The sequence below is a fragment of the Dipodomys merriami genome, unplaced genomic scaffold (genome assembly GCF_024711535.1).
Source record: "Dipodomys merriami isolate MVZ:Mamm:240054 unplaced genomic scaffold, mDipMer1.0.p SCAF_5, whole genome shotgun sequence".
NCBI lineage: Eukaryota > Metazoa > Chordata > Mammalia > Rodentia > Heteromyidae > Dipodomys > Dipodomys merriami.
Window position 1 is genome coordinate 43803383 of NW_027206068.1, and position 24509 is coordinate 43827891.

General features: G+C 38.4%; 1 protein-coding gene across 3 annotated transcripts in view; it reads right to left on the reverse strand.

The window, feature by feature from the left end:
* Slc25a13 (solute carrier family 25 member 13) overlaps positions 1-24509 on the reverse strand; it is a 159697-nt gene that overhangs the window by 69405 nt on the left and 65783 nt on the right. For all 3 annotated transcript variants that reach the window (XM_069996543.1, XM_069996544.1, XM_069996545.1), the window contains one exon: positions 11824-11963. In XM_069996543.1, coding sequence (XP_069852644.1) covers positions 11824-11963 — 140 coding nt within the window. The remainder of the gene's footprint in view (positions 1-11823; positions 11964-24509) is intronic.

Genomic DNA, 24509 nt, shown 5'->3' on the forward strand with positions numbered 1-24509 from the left:
GGAATAGGGGAGGATTCTCGCACTGTAGGGGATGCAGTTGTGACTGAAATGCATCTGTGTATCACAGAAGCTGGTGGTAGTGGTTCATGCCTGTAATTCCATCTACACGAGACAGATACTAGGAGAATAACAGTTTGAGGTTAGTCTAGGCAACAATTAATGAGACCACCATCTCAACCAATCAGCAAGTCATGTGGTGCACATCTGTTTGAATCTCAGCTATGCAGTAAGTAGGAAGATCATAACCCAGGTCCAGTGCCAGGCAAATATAAGACTCTACTCAAACAATAACTAAAAGCAAAAAGGACTCAGGGCATGTTTTAAGAAATCGAGAGTACTTACCTACCAAGTATAAGGCCTTGAGTTCAAATTCAAGTTCTACACCCTTCTTATTTGTTATTAACTATCAAAATTCTTTCAATCAGGCAGTTAAAAGGTTCTTCACACAGTGATCATCAACAATTTGAGAAGACACTTTTGATAACTCCTGAAGATTGGAAACATGAAAATTCCATGCAGACAAGAAACCTGAGCTATATAGTTCTTTCAATAGTAGAAACACTAGGTGGTGAAATATTAGGTGGTACTTCCACTTTAAGGTAGAGTACTGAAGGTAGGTTTTGTAATTGTCTGTGGCTGGCTATCTGTGTCTTGGCTGTTGCCACTATCCAAATACCTACCACTATGATCTGAATCCACCAGACACCAATCCAAACCACTTTCTCAATCCAAGAGACTCATCTCCAAATAACCAATAAAAAGTTTAAAAATGGAGGTGTGGCTCAAATGACAGAGTGCCAGCCTTGAGCAAAAAAAGCTAAGTGAGAACATAAGACCCTGAGTTCAAGCCCCAGTGCTAGCACCAAAAAACAAAACAAAATAAAATGTTCTGTCTTTATTCACTTCTTTGTTCTCTCTCAGCCCCAAGAGACTGAGAAGGAGAAATGTAGGTAGATTCCTATGGAAGAAACTGCATCAGTAACAGTGACTTACAAATGATGCTTTCAGCTGTATACAGTGGCACACTCCTGTAATCCAAGCACTCAAGAGGCAGATGCCGGAACACTGAGCTTGAGGCCAGCCTGGGCTAGATACCAAGTTCCAGATCAATCTATTACAGTAAAAGACACTACCTCAAATACCAAAAGCTGGGAAGTATCTCCGTGGTAAAAATACCACTAAGATAACATCAAGCCCTGGGTTCCATTCCTAGCCCTGCAGAGGGGGAAAAACAACAAAAGCAAGAACAACTTCAAATCCAAGTTCTCATGGGCACCGCTACAGCTGTTTGAAGAAAACCTAACAAATGTGCAGCGCTACCAAGACTGATAGCTCTAACATTTGAACCTAGAAGGGATAAAAGAGCTTTAAAAATTGAAAGAGCTTTTAGTTTTAGTGTGCCTAGAATATAGCCTATACAAAATGCCCTTTCCTAAGCAAAATAGACCAGAATGCATAAGCAAGTCATGGGGGCAAGGGGAGGATGTGAATAACAGCTGGAGGCACAATGGTTCTAACCACATATTCATGGTAGAAATCTATCAAGGATAAAGCCATTAGGATTTTTTTTTTAACAGTAAACCAGAGACTGAAATCAGGGCCTCACATTTGCTAAGCAGGTCCTCTACCACTTGAGTCATGCTTCTAGCCCTTTTCCATTGGTTATTTTAGAGATAGGGATTTGCTATGCCCAAGCTAGGTTGGAATGAGATCCTCCTATTTCTACTCCCTCTGAACCCACTCAAATCCTAAAATGTTCAGCCACTGGTTGAGATGGAGTCTCAGGAATGATCTTCGATCCCTACTTGGCCTAGAGGCCCAATTTCCAGATCTCCCCACCTGAAAGTAGCTAGGATTATAAGCTTGAGCCACTGCTATAGGCTTGGCTATTGACATTTCTTTAAAAAAAAAATTGATGGACAAAATGTTTGAGTGAGGTTTTAGCACAATACACAGTAGTACTCAACCTATAAACAATTGAGCAATGCTCACTTGCAAAGTAGCAGTTTCCTGTCTGGCTGTAGCTAACCACACACAATTTTGCTTTAATAGATGGGTATGAAAGTACTGTGTGTGTGCCAGATCCAATAGTTTGAAAACCTGGAAGAAGAATGCAGGAACAATCTCAAAAATATGACCTGGGAGATATGGCCAGGTGATCTGAATGCATTTTAGGACCTAACCCTTCCTTCATGAAACATGCATGTTAAAGTCTGCTGCACATGACCTTGAGACAAGGTCATGCATGATGGGCATTTAGTACGTGAGAGCTTTGATTTTTGCTGAGATGGAAGGCTTAAAATCCTCTAAAGTCCTTTGCAACATATGGAAGAGAGTTGTGAGTGATTCTAAAAGAGCCACAGAAAAAGAAGGATGGTGAAAATGGCAAATTGAAGGCTTACATATTTACTGCAGGCCATAGGTTAGGCTAAGAATTTCATTTAAAGCTTTAAAACCATATGAAGTAATATTTATTGCATTCACTTTACAGAGATACTGGAAGCTCAGGATGGTTAAGTAGCCCAAAGCCACATAGCTTAGGAGTTGCTAACCTGAGATCCATACCAAGAAACACCTGACTCCAAAACTGGGATTCTCAAATGACTTATGATTCCCTTATTATAAAGGGGTCATAACAAAAGAATTTAAGAAGTGTTTTTGATGAGGGCTTGAATGCTGTAAAAATGAAGCAAGATAGAATATTCCCTGGTAATTGTCACCTTGGAGAACAGAGGGGATAGGAGAATCTACTATGAAGAAAAATAATTAAAGAGAGAGGGGAGTGGCAGGGGAAGGTGGTTGACCAGAAAGAAAATCCTGGCATAAGATGAATTTGAGTTATAAGCAAAAGTTATGCTGCTCTCTATAAAAGCTAGCTGGAGGTGTAGGTATTAATATTAATTTTGGCAATTAGACAACTGGGTTTTCAGTGAAATACCTTTACCAAGTGTAGAGTGTATACTGCGCCACATGGACTGTGGAGTGTTCCTGCTTCATCTCTTTAAGCCCTCCCAACACCTTATGAGATAGATCCCACCAATACTATCAAGAAAACCGAGGTGAAGACAGCCACCATTAAAAGCGGCCAAGGACAAAGTGGACAAACATCCTGGTGGTGTGGCTCTGGAGCAATGACCTCAACCTACACAGGTCAATTGTGTATATATATGAAAATATATATACAAATACAAAACTAAATGAGTCAGGACACACAATGGAGTCTGAGAGTATGTAGAAACTCCAGAATGCTGGGCAGATACCATGACTCCATGAAGAGAGATCTTCATGGAGTGCCAGCCAAGGGAGGCTGGTGAAATGCAGCTGATGAAGTTGATACTAGGGGGAGAGAGGGAGAATACCCCTTCTATCTCCTGAGGTCATAAGGCCCCAGAGCAAGAAGCTCTTCAGCTCTCTCTCAGGCAGTTCTGCTGAAGCACATGAAAGGAGGCCAGATTCCTCTGTAGTATTCACCAGTGAACTGTTTCTGTTCTCTCTATTCTGCTGCATGATGCTTAATGGAATAGGCTTTTATTGTAGCAGTTTCGAACTACTTCAACACACCCATTCAGATTGCTGTAGGAAAAAAAAAATCAAACTCTTTAAAATTGCTAGGTGTACAGAAATAAACATATATAGGGGTTACTCTGCTTCAGGTCTTACATTCATGCTTCTAATAGTTCCAGGCCTGTCATTTCCTTAATAATCTCCAATTTTCAAGTGGGTATATTTTGAATGCAAAAAATTCTTTCCACCTCTATTCAGACATACAAGTTTGTACTTTAGCCTGAGAACAATTTACCAGGAAAAAAAAGACCCATAAAGTAAGCAACAGATCCAGATGATTTATATTATAAAGCCAAAAACACGACAAAAAAAAGCTGGCCAATTTGTGCTGTGCATTTTCATTTTTTTTAATATAAAATTTGAATAAAAGCAGAGCTAAGAAAATAATTCAAAGAATTGGGGCGTCAAAGAAGAATTCAAGACAAAATGCAGGTTAATTATTTACCAAAACAAAGAACAAAAATACATGAAGGTGGTATGCTTTAAAATATGGTATCATATTATTTATCCCTATTTCAACAAATTACATCAAGCATCAGAACCTAAGGAGTATTTACCATACTTTCATAATCCTATGCTAATAGGAGGGAACAATTTAAATTAAGATGAAAGTCTCCATATTTTAATTAGGAGTAAAAAAGGTAAGTGAGTGATGAACTAAGTAGAAAGACACACAGTTCCCATTCTTTACATTTTCCTTTGTACTCCACATTCTCCCCTAGTCAGACTTTCAGAGTACATGGTGAAATTTCACCCCCAGTTTCCTGGCTGGAGCCTTTCATGAAAAGAGCCATCAGAAGTGATGCCACATGCGGCTCTGCTATACAGCAACACCTTGACAGAAACCAAGTACAGAGCCTTTCTATCTCTATTTCCTTGCTGTTCTGATTTAATGTTAAACTTCACAGTGGGGAATGACTGGGAAACGCTCTTTTTTTTTTTTTTTTTTTTAAAGCAGGATGTTCCTGTAAAAGCCTACACAACAGGCTGCTCAACAGAACAGCAAGCAGATGAACACTGTGGACACACCTGGCACAGTGAATCCTGATTTCCTTTGCCCAGAGAGTACAAAATGTGCAATATAAATGGAAGATGTCCTGCATCAAACTGTCCAAGTGACTAGGATCACAACTCTAGTCACCTTTTGCCAAACTAGCCACAGCTTCCATTTGGATATGAAAAGAGAACCTGATCTACTGACAACAAACTGACAAACAAACAACATAGCCACCTTTATCCATGATTCCTTTCAAATACAAATGGACACTGGATTTATAAAACAGCACTCAAATTATATTACATTTTCTGGCTGTACCAACTTAGAATCAACACATGTTAAAAATGCAAATATGATTGTGGTTTCTGTCTACTAAGGGTGCATGGTATAGATACTTTCAATAATATGAATAACAAGCTGAGGTTCAAAAAAGAAATACAGGGCTGGGCGCCGGTGGCTCATGCCTGTAATCCTAGCTACTCAGGAGGCTGAGATCTGAGGACTGAGGTTCAAAGCCAGCCCGGGCAGGAAAGTCCGTGAGACTCTTATCTCCAATTAAAAAAAAAAAAAAAACGGGTTGGGAAGGTGGCTCAGTGGTAGAGTGCTTGCGTTGCATGCATGAGGCCCTGGATTCGATTCCTCAGCACCACATAAGCAAAAAGAAAAAAGCTGGAAGTGGTGCTGTGGCTCAAGTGGTAGAGCGCTAGTCTTGAGCTGAAGAGCTGAGGGACAGTTCCCAGGCCCAGAGTTCAGGCCCCACGACCAGACTCTCCACCCCCCCCAAAACAAACAAACAAACAAACAAAAAATCCAATAAAAAAAAAACACCAGAAAACCAGAAGTGGCGCTGTAGCTCAAGTGGTAGAGCGCTAACCTTGAGCTGAAGAGCTGAGGGACAGCGCCCAAGCCCAGAGTTCAAGACCCACGACCGACAAAAAAAAAAAAAAAAGAAAGAAAGAAAAGAAATACAAATGGCTTAGGTTACTCAGTCCTAAGAAAGGACCTGGTCAATTGTCCACTAACCTGAGTAAGTAGTTGTGGTTTCATGGAGTTCTATGGCTGCTTACTTTTTTACAAAAATCCCTTATTACTACCACCAAAGCTTGAGTTTGATATTATGTTGAAAGAATACTTAACTTTGTTTGATAGTGGTGATGGAGAACAATTTCTTCTTGCTGTTATATATTATGACTTATACCAGGATTCTAAGACAACGTAGGAAAATCCTAATCAATGTGCAGCAGTGGGGAACATCTGGTCCTCCAAATGCCATGTAAAAACTGCACAATAACTTAGTACATGACAGGACAGACACATATGTTCCTCTTTGGCTGTATGAGGCTGTCTGCCTATATTAATAAGTTTGTATGGCTCATAATCATGTTATAAATATCTAAATGGTCCCTAGTAGAAAGAAGATTCCCACTCCCATGTATAGCCTGGACCGGAGCTAACCAGCAGCAGCAAATCTCTGTCTCCACAGGAACATGTGGCAACTGCACATAACTCCTATCACTGTATTCTCTACGGCTCAAAACTTGAATAACCAAAAGGTCCATTTCACACAGAAAAGATTTAGGCTGATCTAGATGCCAAGTTAGATGAGATCCATAGGTCAAAACAATGGTCAATCTGATTTAACAAAAAGAAACAAAAATGTTTAGTTGTACTGCTAGCAAGAAGTATGTTTTGGTATCCAACAAAGCTCATGTTATGATTCCTTTGAAAATAGGAATTCTTTCTAATAAAAATAGCTAGTCTGGGACACCAAATCCAGCACAGTTCAGATACCTTTGTTCTGTTCATAATTCCATTAACTGTGCTTCACTTCTCTGAGTCTCAACATACTCTTCTAACAAAATGAGAACCGGATTTAAAAAAAAAACTATGGTAAATGCATCTGGGTGTTTAGAATTCTGTTGGCTCAGGTAATCTTATTCTCAACCTCTTTGGGATTGGGGAGAGGGGTTATTCCCCTCAAGTTTATGATCCAAAATTAACACTTCAAAGCACTCCAATTCAAAGCACCGTTGATTTCTTAATGGTGCTTCTTCCTACAGCATTGACATGAAAATCCTTGGATTGAGACAAATTTTCCAGCTTCATAAATAGGGAACAGAACTCTCTCAAAGATCCCAAATCTACATAGGGCTCCTATGAAAGTATTCTCTTAATTCCCAGGAACTGGGTAAAAGAGGCAGAGCCAACGCACCAACAAATATATTAACTGCAAAGTACTACCTGACACCCATCCTTAGAAGCTTCCCTTCTTCCTGTGTCCCCTCTTTCATAAACACAATTTCCTCCCACTTGCCCAAGAATAAAATCTAGGAACTGACCGCAATCCTGAAAATCCTTGACTAGCTCCTTCCTGCTAAATCACCAAATGCAGTCAGGACTGTGCCTTGGCTTCTCTTGAATGCATTTACTTTGGCCCATCACGATTTTCATCTAACCTAGGTCACAGTTGTTTCACTCTTAAGTCAGATAGTGAACAACTGGTCTACCTTTCTTCGGCAATGTCTTTTTTTTTTTGGTCAGTCGTGGGGCTTGAACTCTGGGCTGGGCACTGTCCCTGAGCTCTTCAGCTCAAGGCAAGCACTCTACCGCTTGAGCCACAGCACCACTTCCGGTTTTCTAGTGGTTTATTGGAGATAAGAGCCTCACAGACTTTCCTGGCTTTGAACCTCGATCCTCAAATCTCACCCTCCTGAGTAGCTAGGATTACAGGAGTGAGCCACCGGTGCCTGGCTCGGCAATGTCTTTATATACTTGATTTCCCATATAGCAGTCAGCCTGATCCTTCTCAAACACAAGTCTGACCAGATCTACTTCTACAGGCTTTTGTGTAGCCCTAGGATAAAGACCTGAGGCCAGATGCAATGTTTTTAAATATTCAGGGTATCTAGGCTAAACCAATGTTTCTCAAATGAAGGGTAGGGTTCAGGAATACTAGGTGTCCAGCAATGCACCCTGTCCTATGCAGAACAAAACATTTTACCCACAGCCTTAGCCCTGGACAAAGTATAGTAGAGTGGTAACAACATCCTATTTCTGAGTCTATCACATGCCTGTAATCTCACAAAAAAGCTAAACTCTACAGCAGTCAATGTTACCAGTTTGGGATACTCCTCTGGGAGCTTAATGAAAGCTATGGGTAATTTCCCCAGAAAATTACCTGTAAATACCAAATTTTACCCTAGAACTTGTTTATTTTATTTTTTTGCATATAATAGGAGATAATGACAATTTTACCTTTTATATTCAAAGGATGCTACTATCAGAACAGTATCAAAAAGTACTTTGGAAACAATAAAGATCATACATGTATTAGATACTATGATTTCTTCTTCATTTTTTGTTTTTTGTTTTTTTTTTTTGTCGGTCATGAGGCTTGAACTCTGGGCCTAGGCGCTGTCCCTCAGCCCTTCAGCTCAAGGTGAGCATTCTACCACTTGAGCCACATCGCCACTTCCTGATTTCTTCTTTTTTAAAAGTGTGCCTTAGAATTGATTCTTGAATAGTTTGGCAGAAAAGTTTGAGAACTCTGTGCTCTATGATATTCCACTCATTTAAAAAAAAAAAAAAACTAAGCAAAGAACAGACATTTCTTCAAAGCAGCCAAAGAGTACTTTAAAGTGCTTTAATTGCTTCAGTTATTAGACAGGTATAACTCAAAACCACAAATAAGTAAACTCTTACAAGTCTACACAGTGAAAGGTATGTCTTCTCTGTGAATGGGACAGTTAGCTAGATGACCTTAGCCATGTACCTGACTCTGTAAGTCTCTACTTTGGATCCCTGTTAAGGTTTTGTTACAATAGAATAAACTCAGAGTATACCTTGTACGCCTACAATTTTTCTGTTGGCCTAACCAAGTGGTTACACAGGGACAAGCTCCCAGATTTTTACATTATGAGTTTTTAAGAACTGTTTTAACTCTCAGTCTTTTGAACAAGACTTAGAACAAACTCTATATATTCCATGACATTTATTGAAGTGAATGAATTGTATCACATTAGAATAATTATAGCACAAAACATGCTTTTAAACAATTTGAGGCAACATCTACAAAAAAGACTGCACAAATACATAATAGAAAAATTGGTCCAGATTTCCTCAATATCTGTATTAATATTCAAAAGTCCAGTTTTTTTTGGTTTTTTGCTTTGTTTTGTTGTCAGTTGTGGAGCTTAAACTCTGAGCCTGGGTGCTGTCCCTCAGCTCTTCAGCTCAAGGCTAGCACTCTACAACTTAAGCCACAGCACCACTTCCAGTTTTCCTGTGGTTTATTGGAGATAAGAGTCATATGGACTTTCCTGCCCAGGCTGGCTTTGAACCATGATCTTCAGATCTCAGCCTCCTGAGTAGCTAGGATTATAGGCGTGAGCCACCGGCACCTGGCTAAAGTCCAATTTTGTCTAAGCAATGATAAAATGAGATCTTTGCTCTCTATGAACTGAGTAGAAGTACATGGAGCATTTCACAGATGATTTTAAAAGACATATCTTTTTTTTTTTTTCTGGTCCTGAGGCTTGAACTCAGGGCCTGGGCTCTATCCTTGAGCCTCTCTGTGCTCAAAGCTAGCATTCTATCACTTACACCACAGCACCACTTCCAGCTTTTTCTGAGTTGTTTCTTGGAGGTAAGTCTCATAGACTTTCCTGCTCAGGCTGGTTTTGAACCATGATCCTCAGATCCTCAGCCTCCTGAGTAGCTAGGATTACAGTCACCAGTGCCTAGGTTAAGACACATATTATTAACATTTACATACATATATACATACACATCGTTGTCCATGAAATAAAATAACTGACTAGATATAAAAGAGAAAAACAGCAGCAGTTTAGCTAGGGATAGAACTCAGTGTGCTAGTGTACACAAGGTCCAGAGTTCAATCTCTGGCACAAAAATAAGTAAGTAGACAAATAAAGCAATGGTCAATGCAACAGTATAAATGAAAGGTAACAGCAATGTGTGGCCCACTACCTTCTGAAATCCTTCCCCACCAACAAGAAACTAGATTATAGGAAGGATGCCTATATCTCTGCTATGTACCCTGGCATCATTATTTGGCATTATTAGTTGGATGCACAGTATAAATTAGGCAAGTTTAGCTCAAAGAACCATACTGACTCACTCCTTACGAAGTACAAGAACGGATACACCACTGAAACAATTCTCATGACTGCCCACAACAGGGTGAGGTTCTTACCCAGACCATATACAAATGAGCATATAAATCAAGTAAGATCCACCACCACATGGTGGTTTGTAATAAACACACATTTGCTTAGATATGAAAAGCATTATTAAATGGAAAAAAATCTGGAACTTGCAGAAAAATGGCACTACACCAATCACACACATGCATCTGTAACATAAGGAGGGGTAACACCTGCTGACTACAATCAAATGAGCTGCTTTCTAGGAAACTTCAGTATCTGAATATCCATTGAAGCTCCTAGAAAGGACAGGTACCATCCTTGAAGCTGCTTGTCTTCCTTATCAGTGACAGTTAGCCACACACATGGTCCGGTACTTTCACATCCCAAAGAGCCAAGCATCTGCTATTACCATATTGGCACCAGCCGGCAAACCCATGCCTGTGTTTCTAAGCCCTGCCCTACAGCAGAATGGCAGCATGTGCCTGACAGAGCACAAGCCAGAACCACAGGAAATTAAATACATTTTCTAGCTTTCAGAAGCTACCTGCATAAAGAAAAGAGCCCAAGGAAGCAAAGTATTTGAAGTTGAAGTTTAAAGTTCTCCCTGCATTCAGAAAACATTTCAAAGAGCCGGGTGCTGGTGGCTCATGCCTGTAATCCTACCTACTCAGGAGGCTGAGATCTGAGGATCACAGTTCAAAGCCAGCCCAGGCAGGAAAGTTCGTGAGACTCTTATCTCCAATAAACTGCTAGAAAACCGGAAGTGGTGCTGTGGCTCAAGTGGTAAAGCACTCTCCTTGAGCTGAAGAGCACAGGGACAGCGCCCAAGCCCAGAGTTCAAGTGACCGACAGAAAAAAAAAAAAAAAAAAGAAAACATTTCAAAGGAAGTAGACAAAGCATTTGAAATGGAGGGACCTGACCCAAGGCAGATAACTAAACTGGCATAGATGTAAATAAAGTCTATCATAATACAACTTCCTTTAAAATTAGGTCTGGAGTTGGGCATCAAAGCAAGGCCATAGCCAAAACCATCCAGGTAAAAGTTCAAGGCTTCCATTCTTACTCCAAAATCAAAATCATCTCATGTAGGACACTGAGGGCTGTATCTACTTACCATCACAGAATGGAGTCAAATCCAAGTGAATACTCAAGAAGAACCTGGAAACATGACCCATCATCACTGAGCTAGCTAAGCCTTGACTCTGACTTCCTCGCTTGAGGAAAGCCTAGGAGCTGTTGTTAAGTGGTTTACAATCGGTTCAAATCACCATAATTGATAGTTACTTACAGGGGGAAATGCGATCATCCTTACTATTGCGAACATCCCATTAAGACTAAAAGTTAATTAGGCTGTGTTCCATAAAGTCAATTTGAGGCATTTGTCTCAATAGCATTATTGTAATTATTCCTCATCAAAATGAATACTGCCTCCTATGGTGTGCCAGTGTCCTGGGTAAACATCAGTAAAATTCTTATAACTCACATTCCACTCTCCACCTGAGTTCTTTAAGTAGGTTTATATTTATAGAGAACTGAACATGGGGATTCACAGACATTATCATGATTACAAAAGAAAATACAAAGGCAGGTTTTTAAGTTCAAGGTTTAAGTTTTAAAAACCCAGGAAAATAAACCCAAACTAAAAAGCACAGTAAATTCTATGTATTGTAGCATTACTATTCAAAGTCAAAAAGAAAATCATTAATGGGAGTTTATCTATTATAATATGCTAGTAGGTAAAAATGGCCATGGCCAGATACATAAATAAGGGGGTCTGTACTCTCTACCTCTGCCCCAACTCAGAGGTCTGGCAAAGTCTGCCAGAACTGTAGAACCCCTTTCTGTTTGAATACACATTGAGACCCCATGAAATTAAATGATTCACTTGAGGTTACTCAATTCAAGTGAAATAAAACTAGAATTTGAATTTGGGACTTATGACAGGAACCCATTTACTTCTATGACTTCAACAGACTAATGGATACCTTTATGTGGGGTAGTCTTGTCAGCATTACAAAGCTAGTAGTAAGAGTTGAGAGCTCAAGTGAAAGAAAGTATCCTTTTATACAAAATTGGATCCCAGCTAGACCTACCAGCAAAAACTGAGTGAATTCTGCATAGGTCAAGTGTCTTTTTCTTTCCTTTCCAAAATGTAGTTGTACAAATTCAGAATCCCAGTTAAATGGAATATGTTGATGAATTGTAGTCTGTCCAAAAACTTGCTTAACATCCTCTGAAAAGAGAAAAGAAAACGTTGGTTGAACAAAGTAAGTCAAGTTCATTCTTAGAGAAACAAATAGGCAGTTAAGGAATCCAAGTACATTGTATCCAAGTACATTACATGCATTCATGTAACTATCACAGTGAATCCCCTTTGTACAACTATGCCAATAATTTTTAATTAAAAAAACTTAAATGGATATAGTTATTTCTTTCTAAAAAGGAACTTCATTTCAAACACACATATGAAACTATGGCAGAAGCAAAACTCAGAATCCTCACAGAAACAAGAAATCAAAAGGGTGAGGGGAGTGCATAGGTACATATGTGTGAGCATGTGTGTACCGCTCCCCCCCATCAATATAGCCTAAAGGCAATAGAAAACCAAAGCCAAAAGTTGAAATCTATTATCATCTCATTTGTTCTACTTCAAACATATATTGACTGTTTTATAGGTACAGGGGGCAGAATTCAATTTTTAGTGGCAGAAAACATACATAAAAAGCTTAGGTATAACATATGTTAGTTTTAAGTATACTCAATCGAGTTATTAGAAATGTTTTAGAAGCTTCTTGAAGTACATACTCAACACCTCTAAGATTCTCCTTGAGCTTCAAAAGGTCAAAAACGTACACATGAAGCCAACGGAGAAGGGAAGAAAAGATAGCAGCTCAGATCTTTTTAACTTTAAACCGCCTTTTTTTTTACCCTGAAAGAGATTCTCAAACTATCTAAATAATTACATTTCAAAATTCATCTCTGCTTAACCTCTCCTATAGACAGGGCTGAGGATGTGGCTCATCAATAGAGTGCTTGCCAACCATTCATAAAGATGTGGGTTGGACCTCTTGTACCTGAGAAAAGAAGAAGCTCTCTCTCTCTCTCTCTCTGTCTGTTTGTCTGTCTGTGTGTGTGTGTGTCCCAAATCATCTGACCAGAAAAAATAAAATGAATTAAGTAGGAGACTGAGATTCAATTACAACTGAGAAGAAATTACTAAACTAAATTCAAATGACTTGGGTTCCAATCCTACTAATAACAGCAGCCAAAATGTCCTGGCACTTGCTATGAGCCAAGTCTTATTCTAATGGCTCTAAGTCTCTTGACATCATGAATCCTGATGTTCTTCAGTGGCAAAATATCATGCTATAAATTATCTGTATCTGTTTTCCATGTCTACACTTCTATGTGGAGCAGCTCTAAGTCTTCTAAGGTAGACCGATAAATTACCAATGGAACAATGAGATGTACAATACACTATGTTGAAAACGAACTTTATAGCTTGGGAGGGGCGAGGAGGAGTTGGGGAGGTGGGAGGGAAGGGATGGCAGGGGAAAAATAAAGGAGGGAGTAACAATGATTAATAGGAAATGTACTCATTACTCACATAACTGTAACCCCTCTGTACAGTATCGTTAGTATATATATATATGTATATATATATATATATATATATAGAGAGAGAGAGAGAGAGAGAGAGAGAGAGAGAGAGAGAGAGAGAGAAAGAGAGAACCATGATCAAAAGAAGACATGGCACAAAGCACAAAAGAGTTATTTTACATTCCCCCCCACCCCCACCCCCGGTCATGGGGCTTGAATTCAGGGCCTGGACACTGGTCCCTCCACTCTTGTGGTCAAGGATAATGCTCTATCACATTGAGTCACAGCTCTACTTCCATTATATCTCAAGTGAAATTTAAGATTGTAACAAAATTTTAGGGAAATAATAAGCAAGCAAAAATAGCTTTCTGGTTTATCTCTGCTAACTTGATATAACTACCATGTGAGGTTTTATTTGAGGTCAAAATTGAATCAAAAACTCTGAACCTTTAACTCTGTAAAGGGTTTTTTCCCACTATTCCAAAGTTTCCCTCTCATACAAATACTTTTATGAAGTACAAAAACCAAATCACTGCAGTTGACAGCAACTCTAAACTGACAATCATACATTTTTAAAATATATCTTTATATGGTATGCATATGTACGCACATATTTAAATGTGCTCACCCGTACAAATTTACTGTGTATCTTTTATTTCCAAAGGGATTTCTAGCTTCTTGACAGTAAAGACTTCATTTTTCTCCTTTGACTCTCCAGCTTGCTGCGCAGTGGTGGGCATGGAGAACTTCGTGTGTAGCTTTTATATTGAAGTGAGACAGTGCAGTATGTTGGACGGGGTCACATTAACCCTTTACGGTACTATATTACTGAAAAGTATTTTAATTTTCCCAACATTGTTTATTAACTTTTCTCCCCTTTCCTAGACCGACTTGACATCTGCTGAGGCTCTGAAATCTGCATTTTAACCAGCACTGCCCTATGTTAGGGTGTTGAGGTTTGTTGTTGTTGTTTTCTGGGGCTAGGGTTGTGCCAGTACTGGGGCTTCAATTCAGGGCCTTGAACTTGTGCTTAGCTTTTTCACTCAAGGCTGGTGCTCTACCACTTGATGCACACCTTTATTTCCAGCTTTTTTCTGGTTAATTGGAAATATGAGTCTCATGGACTTTTCTGCTTGGGTTGGCTTTCAAAGCATGATCCTCAGATCTAAATTTCCTGAGTTGCTAGGATTAGAGATGTGAGCCACCAATACCTGGCTAGCATCCTAAGTTTTCCTGATTCAAGGGTTCAGGACCTAATTTTGCAAAAATGACCTTAAAAGTTATGGATGGTTTGGATTCACTCTTCAATAATTTTTAACTTTCCAGCAAAAAGGGACAAAAAATATGAAAAGAAAGAGGTAGGACAATCTCCAGAGCAAGAAGTATAATGAAGTAATGTGTAACCCCCCCAGGTCATGAGAAGACCCTGTGGAAATACTCACAGTCACAATGTTGTACAACCCCAGTAAATACCACCCATTCTTATGGTATATGTGACTGGTTCCCCCTGGATTTGGGCAGTGTTCAGAGTATATAACCTTAAGAATGTGACTTATTGTTCTTATATGCAGCTATTGTAGGAAAGAATGGCACCCCTTACATAGCTAAGAGTATATAAAGAGCTAAGAGTATGTACCCAAGTATAACCCACAAGAAATAATCCAACAGCAACCTGTGATCAAGTTAAACTGCAAGGATCCCAAAGCAAAAAAATGTAATTTTTTTTTAAAGGAAAGCATGGCAGTAGAAGAGAAAAAAATCTTAAAACAGACAAAACTGATTGTAGGCCATGAAGTCTATTAATGATTTACTTAGAAAGTTAAGGGTTTTGTTTTGCTTTATGTTTGTTTTGGACACTAGTAACGGAATTTGAACTCAGGGCCTGCACACTGCCCTTTAGCTTTTTCTGCTCAATGCCAGCTCTCTAACACAACTCCACTTTAAGTTTTTTTGTGATTAATTAGAGAGAAGAGTTTCATGGATTTTTCCTGCCTAGGGTGGCTTCAAACTACAATCCTCAGATCTCAACCTTCTGAGTAGTTAGGATTACAGACATATGCTACCAGCACCCAAATTGCAAGGGAGTTCTGTGTGAAAAAAGGTTGAATTCTTTGGAAGTAAATCAAGAGTTCAGGTACAGTGCTTTAACCTAAAGCCCTCTGGGTCCCTAAGGCATGACAGATCCTGTTCCAAGGAGTCACAGACACTGACATCATCAGCCAGCAGCAAATATTATTATTTTCAAATCCTCAAGACTTGATGCTACATTTATAGTGAAGGAAAGTTTGCTCTGGGTAGAACAGTTGGCCATGGGACTCCACCTTGGAGAAAGAGAGGCCCAGAATTGTCATTTACCACTTGGCCCAAGTTCTACGAAGTTTATCCTGCTCTCCTCTGACCTATCTAAAAGAATCATTGTTCTCAAGATTGCCAAGGTATTCTAATGGCACAACTAAATGATGAGCAAAAAATGGAAGGGTTTTTAAGAGAGGAAATATACCAAAATTTCTATTCATTTCACAGCTAATAAAATTAAAATATTAAATTTTGCTACTCTGGAAAACTCACACATGTTCTGCAAAAATATTTTATAGACTCATAAGTCTCCAAATACTTCCTGTTCTAGTAAGTCATTCTGGGGTGTTCATTTTCTAAAATATTTGCCTTCAGGCTCATAAATAGAACCAACATCTATAAACCAAATAAATAAACACAATGGGTTCCTGGCATTCCCACCTTACTTTGAAAGACATTAAACGAGCACCTCAGGTTAATATCCTTTACTCCTCATAGGAGGCAGAAATAGGTTTCACACTTAGCATGTGATTGTTTTAAGATTTCTCCAAGCTTTGTGAAGCAATGCTAGGCAAGATACTCCTTTTAGCTTATGCTTGGAAAAATTAGGAATGAAAAACAAAATAGTTTTCCTAACTCACTCAGCTCTATACTTTATGGAATGCAATTCCATAAGGTTTACTATGAGGGAATCCCAGAAGTGAAATTTACTGTTGTCCTATCACTAACACTTAACATTTCTAGATATTTTCAAACATACTCTGCATTCCTGAAAAGGAAAAGAGAAAACCTAAAATATGTTTAGCCTTTTTGATTAGTCCAGAATAATCCATAACTCACCAGTTGAGAGCTTTCAAATAATCACTCTTTGACAGATCTAAAAAGGAAGTCTCACCAGATCTAAAACATAAGGCCTTAAAAATCGTGTCCTCAATTAGGAGCCTGTGGCTCATGCTCATGGCTGAGATCTAAGGATCTTAGTGTGAAGCCAGCCCAGTCAGGAAAGTCTATGAGCTCTTATCTCCAATTAACCACCAAAAAGAAGTGAAGATTTAAGTACTAGAGTGATAGCCTTGAGCAAATAAGCTAAGGAACAGTACCCTGGCTCTTAGTCCAAGCACACACACCAATCATCTCTATCATTATCAGCAGCAGCAGCAGCAGAAGCAGCAGCAGCTTGCTCCTCCTAGACTGAGGTCATACAGGCCATGAAGCAGAACAGAATTAATACTAGAATGTGAATGTAGCACTAGATATGTATTGATGTTATAAATATCATGCTTCTCCGTTAGCTTAGCCACTCTTGTTTAAAGTGAAAAGAAATTGACGTTTTCATCTTTTAAAGTACGATCCATGTTATTCTACTGCGCCAAACTATTATGCTTGGAAGGCATATTGCTCTCCTAAAATCACCAATTATGGGTGGTATTATTCAAGGCAAGATTTCACCAAAGAAGCTCAAGGTTCCTTTATTTATGAGACTTTCTCCACAAATATTTCTAGCTAAAAAGCCTACTGGCATTGTGTGTATGTGTGTGTGTGTGTTATAATAACACAATTACAAAAAGGCAACAGTATCTTTCCTAAAGTTAACTTCAAAAAGTCAACTGATTTCTCAGGTTAACCAATTGCCTATGTATACTGTGGAAAGAGTTGGGACTTTTAAAAGTTGAGTCACAGGTAAAATATTCTTGCAAACAGAAAATCTAAGGAACTGACTAAAAATTCATTAGATCACTGAAAGCTGTTGATCAATAAGAGGTTTGGGAGCTTCGGAGAGAAAGCTATAGAAATGATGGTGCTGACTAAGATAGAGTATATGCATCTTTCAGTGTTATAGGAAGCCTTTTGGTGCAATTAATACACACCAAAAAATATAAAAATGAATGACAGCAAAGGAGGGCATGCTCCTATGAAGGAGATGTGTGCCAATGAAGTAGGGATGATATTTGTAGTTCTAAATTAGGAAATGATTGATTAGACATGGTACCAAAACAGAAGCAACAAGAGGAAAAAGAAACACATAGGAATTTATCAAAATTAAAGCTTTTCTATTCCAATGAAGACCATGGGGAAAGTTATTCTACAGATTAGCAGAAAAAATATACAGCTACATATCTGATAAGGAGCCGTACAATATACAACAAATTTCACAACTCATTAATGAAAAGAAAAATAAAGGTTAAGATGAGCAAAGGATATAAGTAGATATTTTTCCTAAAAAGAAAGGAAATGACCAATAAGTATATGAAAAGACACCATATCACTAGCTATCAGGGAGCTAAAAATCAAAGCCACAATGAATTGACACCTCCCCCAACTAGGATGGGTAGAAAGGAAAGAGAAACTATTGAAGAATTAGCAAAATTAGGGCTGTGTCCATTTTACAATTTGCTAACTGCTGATTCTGCTTCTGTAAGCCTGCTTATGCTAGCATTGACCCTTCCCTTCCCAGAAATGAGTTAAGAAGTTTCAGGGACCAGATGCCAGCCCCAGGACAAGGTCAGTGGTGGTAGATAAAGAACAGACAGTACGTGTTCCTCAGTTCCCATTTAAAAATTCCTCAGACAGGACCTTGAGATAACGACCACCTGGCAAGACCACAAGCGAAGCCAAATGTCAACCAATCATAGGCCTGTAACCATGTAAACCCCCCTTAGACCAACCATGGGCCAGTCATTTTACAAAGAGTGTTACAAAATTTCCCGCGTGGCAAAGTGATTGTTGGCGTATATGATGACCTTTAAATGGACCAATCATGGGATGCTTTGTGTTATGCGTTAATCTTGTGGTTTTTGCCTTTAAAAGAAGGCTTGTAACCGCTGCTCAGGGCTCCCTGTCTGCTCGGGACAGAGAGTCCGTTTGCGCAAACGTCAAATAAACTCCTCTTGCTTATTGCATCTCCCGGCCTGGAGTCTGAGTTTTCTGGGGCACCCTCCCGTTGACGAAAGTATCCTAGGGGACTAGGGTCTTTCACTATAACAAGGACTGGGGAGGATATGAAGCAACTGGAACTCTCACTGCAGAGAATAAAATGGTACAGCCACTTTGGAAAGCAGACAAGCAGGTCAACAAAACCAAATTCATAATTATTCTAAGCTAAATCCTCAAAGAAAGTTGTGGTTGTACCCTAAAGGAAACAATATAACAACAGCTTATATGGCCATGTCTTTTAAGCAGGGAGCAGAAGACAAACTGTTCAATTTGCAAGATAACGTAAGACCTTTGAATTTCTTCTCGAGTTATCTATTCATGAGAAAGTAAAACACATGTGCATAACATGTTGCTAGCATTGTCACAGGAACATTATTCATAATATAGGAAACAACCTATATACTCATTAATTGGCAGGTACTAGTAAACAAAATATGGCATATCCATATAATGCTCTATAATCATATCAATAAGAAAAGGAATGATAGCATGCTAGTGTGTGGATGAACCTTGAAAACAAGTGAAATTAGGCTTAGAGGAAATGTTGAGAATAACTAAATTCATTCAGACAGAAGGCAGATCAATGGTCGCCTAAGGACTGTAAGGACTCAAGAAAATGAAAGTGGGGTACCAAAGGAAGTGTGGCGGCTGAAGTCTGGGTTCTTTGAAATTCTGATGAAACTGTTCTAATATGCAAAGTGGTGATAGTTACTGCAGCTACTGCTGTAGAATATTCTACAGAAAAACTGTGAAAATTCACTGATTTATACAGCTTTCATGGGTAAATAAAGCCACTTTAAAATAAGTCAGAAACTGCCAGAGATTCCCAGCTCACTGTTATCCTGGGCAAATTGCTTACTATGACTTAATGAACATGATCTTTACAATGGGAATAAAATCTTTTTCTCAGAGTGTTATTATGGAGCTAAGTATGCTTATATGATTGATGTTCCATACATAGCAGGTGACCATTAAATAATGATACTCCAAAATGGAAAGTCTTCATTATACTGCAAATTATTATTTGGACACCAAATATTTACAAATGATATTTTTTAAAAAAGAGTCACAGTATGATTTATAAATCTGATAGTTTGTACATCTTTCAAAAGACGATAATTTTCCACAAATATTTAAAATACATCCTTCCCTGAGCACATATACTAAAATTTTGAATGGAAAGTGATTTAAAAAACTAAGTAATTTTCTATTATGTTTCTTAAAGTACAAAATTAAGAAAGATTAAGAACCTCCACTCTCTACTTTGAAGATCTTTCAGATACTAGAAATATCTAATTGGCAAATTACTTGCACATGCCATTAAGTGGTTAGACTGAATTTGTTTTTTACAAATTCTACTGGCTCTTATTCCTTAACCTTCACCACTATAATCTGAAATCATCAAGGTCTTCACTTATGCAAATGCTAACTTTCTACATTTTTGTTTCCATACAGAATAACTAAATTAATTCATTTTAATTTCTAAAAGATTCACATTTTGAAGCTGCACATCAATGAAAATGAGTTTCTCATTAAAATAAAAAAAGATTCATCAAGCTATATTATTTCAAACACTAAACCATAATACCTCTGTGGATCCTGAAACTTGTATTAGTACAATAAACACAAAAAGGATGTTTTTGTAAAACACAAAAGTAACCCCTCAGAGAGCAGGGAAGAGAGCAGCAGAATGGCTACCCTTTATCTCTGAATAGCTTCATACTTTCTCTAAGCTAAATCCTCAAAGAAAGTTGTGGTTGTGCCCCAAAGGAAACAATATCCCACCCTGCTGATAGAGTTAACAACAGCTTATATGGCCATGCCTTTTAGGCAGGGAGCAGAAGACAAATGGTTGAATTCGCAAGTTAAATAACATAATGGAGTAAGTGGATGCAGACCTATCTCCTGCCACATACTCCAATATCAAGGTTGCCATCTCAAACCTTTTTGACAAGTGCCTTTTTTATTAATCACAGTTAAGGGTCTGAAGAGGAAAGAAGTATTCTGGCTACAACTGAGATTCATTCAGGAAAGTTCTAGGAAGAAAATGGGTGCCATTAAAACAGAGTAAGCACAGCATAAGCACTTTACATTCAAACTGAGTTTTCTATAAGACACTGTACATTTTTTATTACTATCCTGAGCATTTAGGTACAGTAGTGATAAGTATGTCTCAAGAAGTAAGCACACACACACAGTCAAACTGAGCTGAATATTATATTGAAGTCACATATGATATTAGTGTTATATAATAATTAAGGCTAATTTAACTAAGATTTAGTTAGTAATCTCTAAGATCTGTTTGTAGAGAAAGACAAAGCCACCCTGATTGAAGGTCATGTGGCATGATGGAAAGAACAAGATCCTTCTAATATCAGAAGACTTATTTGTATTTCCTATGAAACCAGTCAACTTTCCCCCTCTGGGCCTGTTCCCTTACATAAAAAAAGAAATAAAGGACACCAGCTCTTGTTCATCTGATGTATGTTTAACATGAAAAGCTGTTTAAACATTCTCGTACCCAAACACTTTGAATCTGCAATGGAGCCAGGATGCCCTGTTCTAACAAAACACAGTTGTAACATCCCGGTGCTATTACATTGAGAATCTATGATCCACCTCACTGGTAAGAATCCAGTTCAAAAATTTGGTAGGTCTACAGATCCTCTACACAGCATGTTAAGTCGTGCAGTAAAAGAAGATGGAAAAAAATAGTAAAGGGCAGCACATATTTAGCATTTTAGCATAAGACATTAATCATCTATCACGTACATTAACTCAATCAACAGGAGAGAGACCAGCTGAGATGTTTTCAATCTACTTGTTAGAAAAAGTACTTCTAATTGAGTAGAATAAATCATTAGCAGCCCGTCATCATATCAAAAGTAGGTCAGCTAAAATGGGGTTAGAGTCAGAAAGCAGACTGTGGTCATTCTCCAGAGGTACTTGCCTTAATCATCTGTTGTGCTAATTATTGTTAACTTACACCAGCACTAAAGCAGACTTCGCAGCTTTGAAATCCTTAAAGCAGTACAAAGAATCCTAATTCATTCTGTAAATGCAAGTATAATATCTATATTGTTTAAAAAAGCAATTTCCTAAGCTGGTTTCCTTCAACGGATGTTATCAAAAATAATTTTCTTACAAAAGCATTAACATACATTTAACCCTACTTAAATGCTTCAAGAGCAGATGTACTACAAATGCACACCCACAGTGATCCCATATTAGTATGAAACTGTTTTATTTCAATTAAAATGTCTAACTATCCACCCCCAACATATACCTAAACTGTAATTTTCTCTGAGAACTTCCAATATGTTCATGATTTTGTTTCCTTTATCAACCTATCAGAGCAAAAACTGCCTTGCAACTGTTGGAAGAAATCAGTCATTAGCAGTAAGATTACAGCAAATTTTCCAATTTAGAAAAACTGTATTTTTATCTCTCTCTCTCATACTGAAAGAATAATAGCATAATTTTACTATTTTTAAATGAGCTGTACAGTTTAAGATAGTCAAATTTTCCCAGGGCTTCATGTCTCAGGATTTAATGTTAGCAACTTTCTGTTCTCTACTTCTTCATTTCTATGATCATGTTCTCTTTGCCCTTCATCTTGCACTCTTGAATGCATACACACACACACATACACACACATATTCACACACACAGACACACACACATCCTGCTTTTCCACACCTTGCCAGCCTTCCTGAGAAGTTAACCTTCAGGCAGTAGTTAACTAAGGACTGACTTCACATAGCTATTGTGATTTACTCTTCAATTGACATTCTTCCACCTTCTCAACAGGACTGCCTCTTTTTTTTTTTTTCCTCCCTATTTTTAAAATGGAGTGATGAAGTAGCAAAAAGTACAATATTTTAGCCATTTGAGCATGGATGATTCTCAAATTATCCCACCAACTGGAAGTGCTCTCTGATACTACTATCTTTCAAAATTGAAGCCATTATGGTCAATCGTGCAAATCCGTATTTAGCTTTTTCGTAAATAGTGGATTTTTGACCCAATGAACTGGAACAGCTTCTGAACAATCTCTAGGATCTCTGACAAGATGCTCAGTATGAAGTCAGGATTGTTGTCAAAGTTGAGGAATTTACTTTCAAAACTCACACTGTTCCAATTTGGAATTCTTACCTCTGTTAGAACATAAGCATATGTAAGAAAGCCTGCTTAGGTACCTCTACCTTAGAACAAAATCTACTGTAGATTAAATAACACACTGTTTTTGTGAAATGTCAAATTAAAAATCATTATCAACAACTTTTTCAAATAATATCCCTTTCTGGATCTCGATGCTGGACTTCAAACTCTACTATAGAGCCATAATAACAAAGACAGCCTGGTACGGGCACAAAAACAGACCTGAAGACCAATGGAATAGAAGATCCAGAAATAAAACCACAAGCCTACAGTCAGCTGATATTTGACAAAGGAGCCAAAGACATACAGTAGAAGAAGCAAATCTCTTCAACTACTGGTGCTGGGAAAACTGGGCAGCCACATGCAGAAAACTATAAGTGGACCCCAGCCTGTCACCATGCACCAACATCAACTCAAAATGGATTAAAGACTTTAACATCAAACCTAAATCTCTGAAACTACTGCAGGACAGAGTAGGAGAGACACTTGAACTTATAGGCACAGGCAGGAACTTCCTGAACAGGGTCCCAAGGTCACAACAAATTGGAGAGAGACTCGACAAATGGGATTACCTTAAAATAAAGTTTCTGCACAGCTAAAGTCATAGCAACCAAGCTAGAAAGACAACCAACTAACTGGGGAAAAATATATACCAGCAATATATCAGACAAGGGGTTAATATCCAGTATATACAGGGAACTCAAGAAACTAATTCCTCCCAAACCCAACAAACCAATTACTAAATGGGCAAGGAAACTAAAGAGAAACTTCTCAGAAGAGATAAAAATGGCAAAGAAACACACATGAGGAAATGTTCACCATCGCTGGTTGTGAAGGAAATGCAAATAAAGACAACCCTGAGATATCCCACCTTACCCCAGTCAGAATGGCCCGTATCCTAAAGTCAGCTAACAATAAATGCTGGAGGGGATACAGAGAAAGAGGAACCCTATTACACTGCTGCAATGTACACTTAAACAACCACTTTGGAAAGCAGTCTGGAGGGTCTTCAGAAAGCTAAATATGGACCTCCCCTATGACCCAGCCATACCACTTCTGGGCATCTATCTTGAATAACAGGAACCAGTATACAAGGACACATGCACCTCCATGTTTATTGCAGCACTGTTCACAATAGCCAGGATATGGAAACAACCCAGATGCTCCACCACAGATGAATGGATGGAAAAATTGTGATATCTATACACAGTGGAATATTATTCAGCCATTAGAAAGGACAAAATAATGGCATTTGCAGGGAAATGGATGGAACTAGAAGAAATTATGTTGGGTGAGGTAAGCCAAGAGCAAAGAGACAAACAGCACATGGTCTCCCTGATAAGTGGATATTAAATCCAAAACCTAAGGTGACAAGACTTGAGAAACAAAGGACCTCCACTCATTTGGTCTAATCACTACTAAATAACCCCATGCTGCTAATCACATATATGGTATATATGTGCACACCAGAGGGAAATTAGGAGGAGGACATAGAACTAGAGGGAATCAGGGAAAAACATACAACAGTGGGACCCATCAGCTGCACTGGACATTGATCAAAATGAACTAAGCAACTCAATGGCAGCGATGGGAGGGAGGGAACAAGTAGGAAAGAGGAAACAGCTTATGCTAGGCAAAACAAAAGAAATGTACATACCACCCAATGTGGAAGACATAACTGTATTGTCAAAGCTCATAGAACTCATAAACTTTATAGACCATGATAGACAATTTGCCCCATGAAAGTTAGAATGTGTTTGTGACTTTAACTAAGCATCACTATCCCACA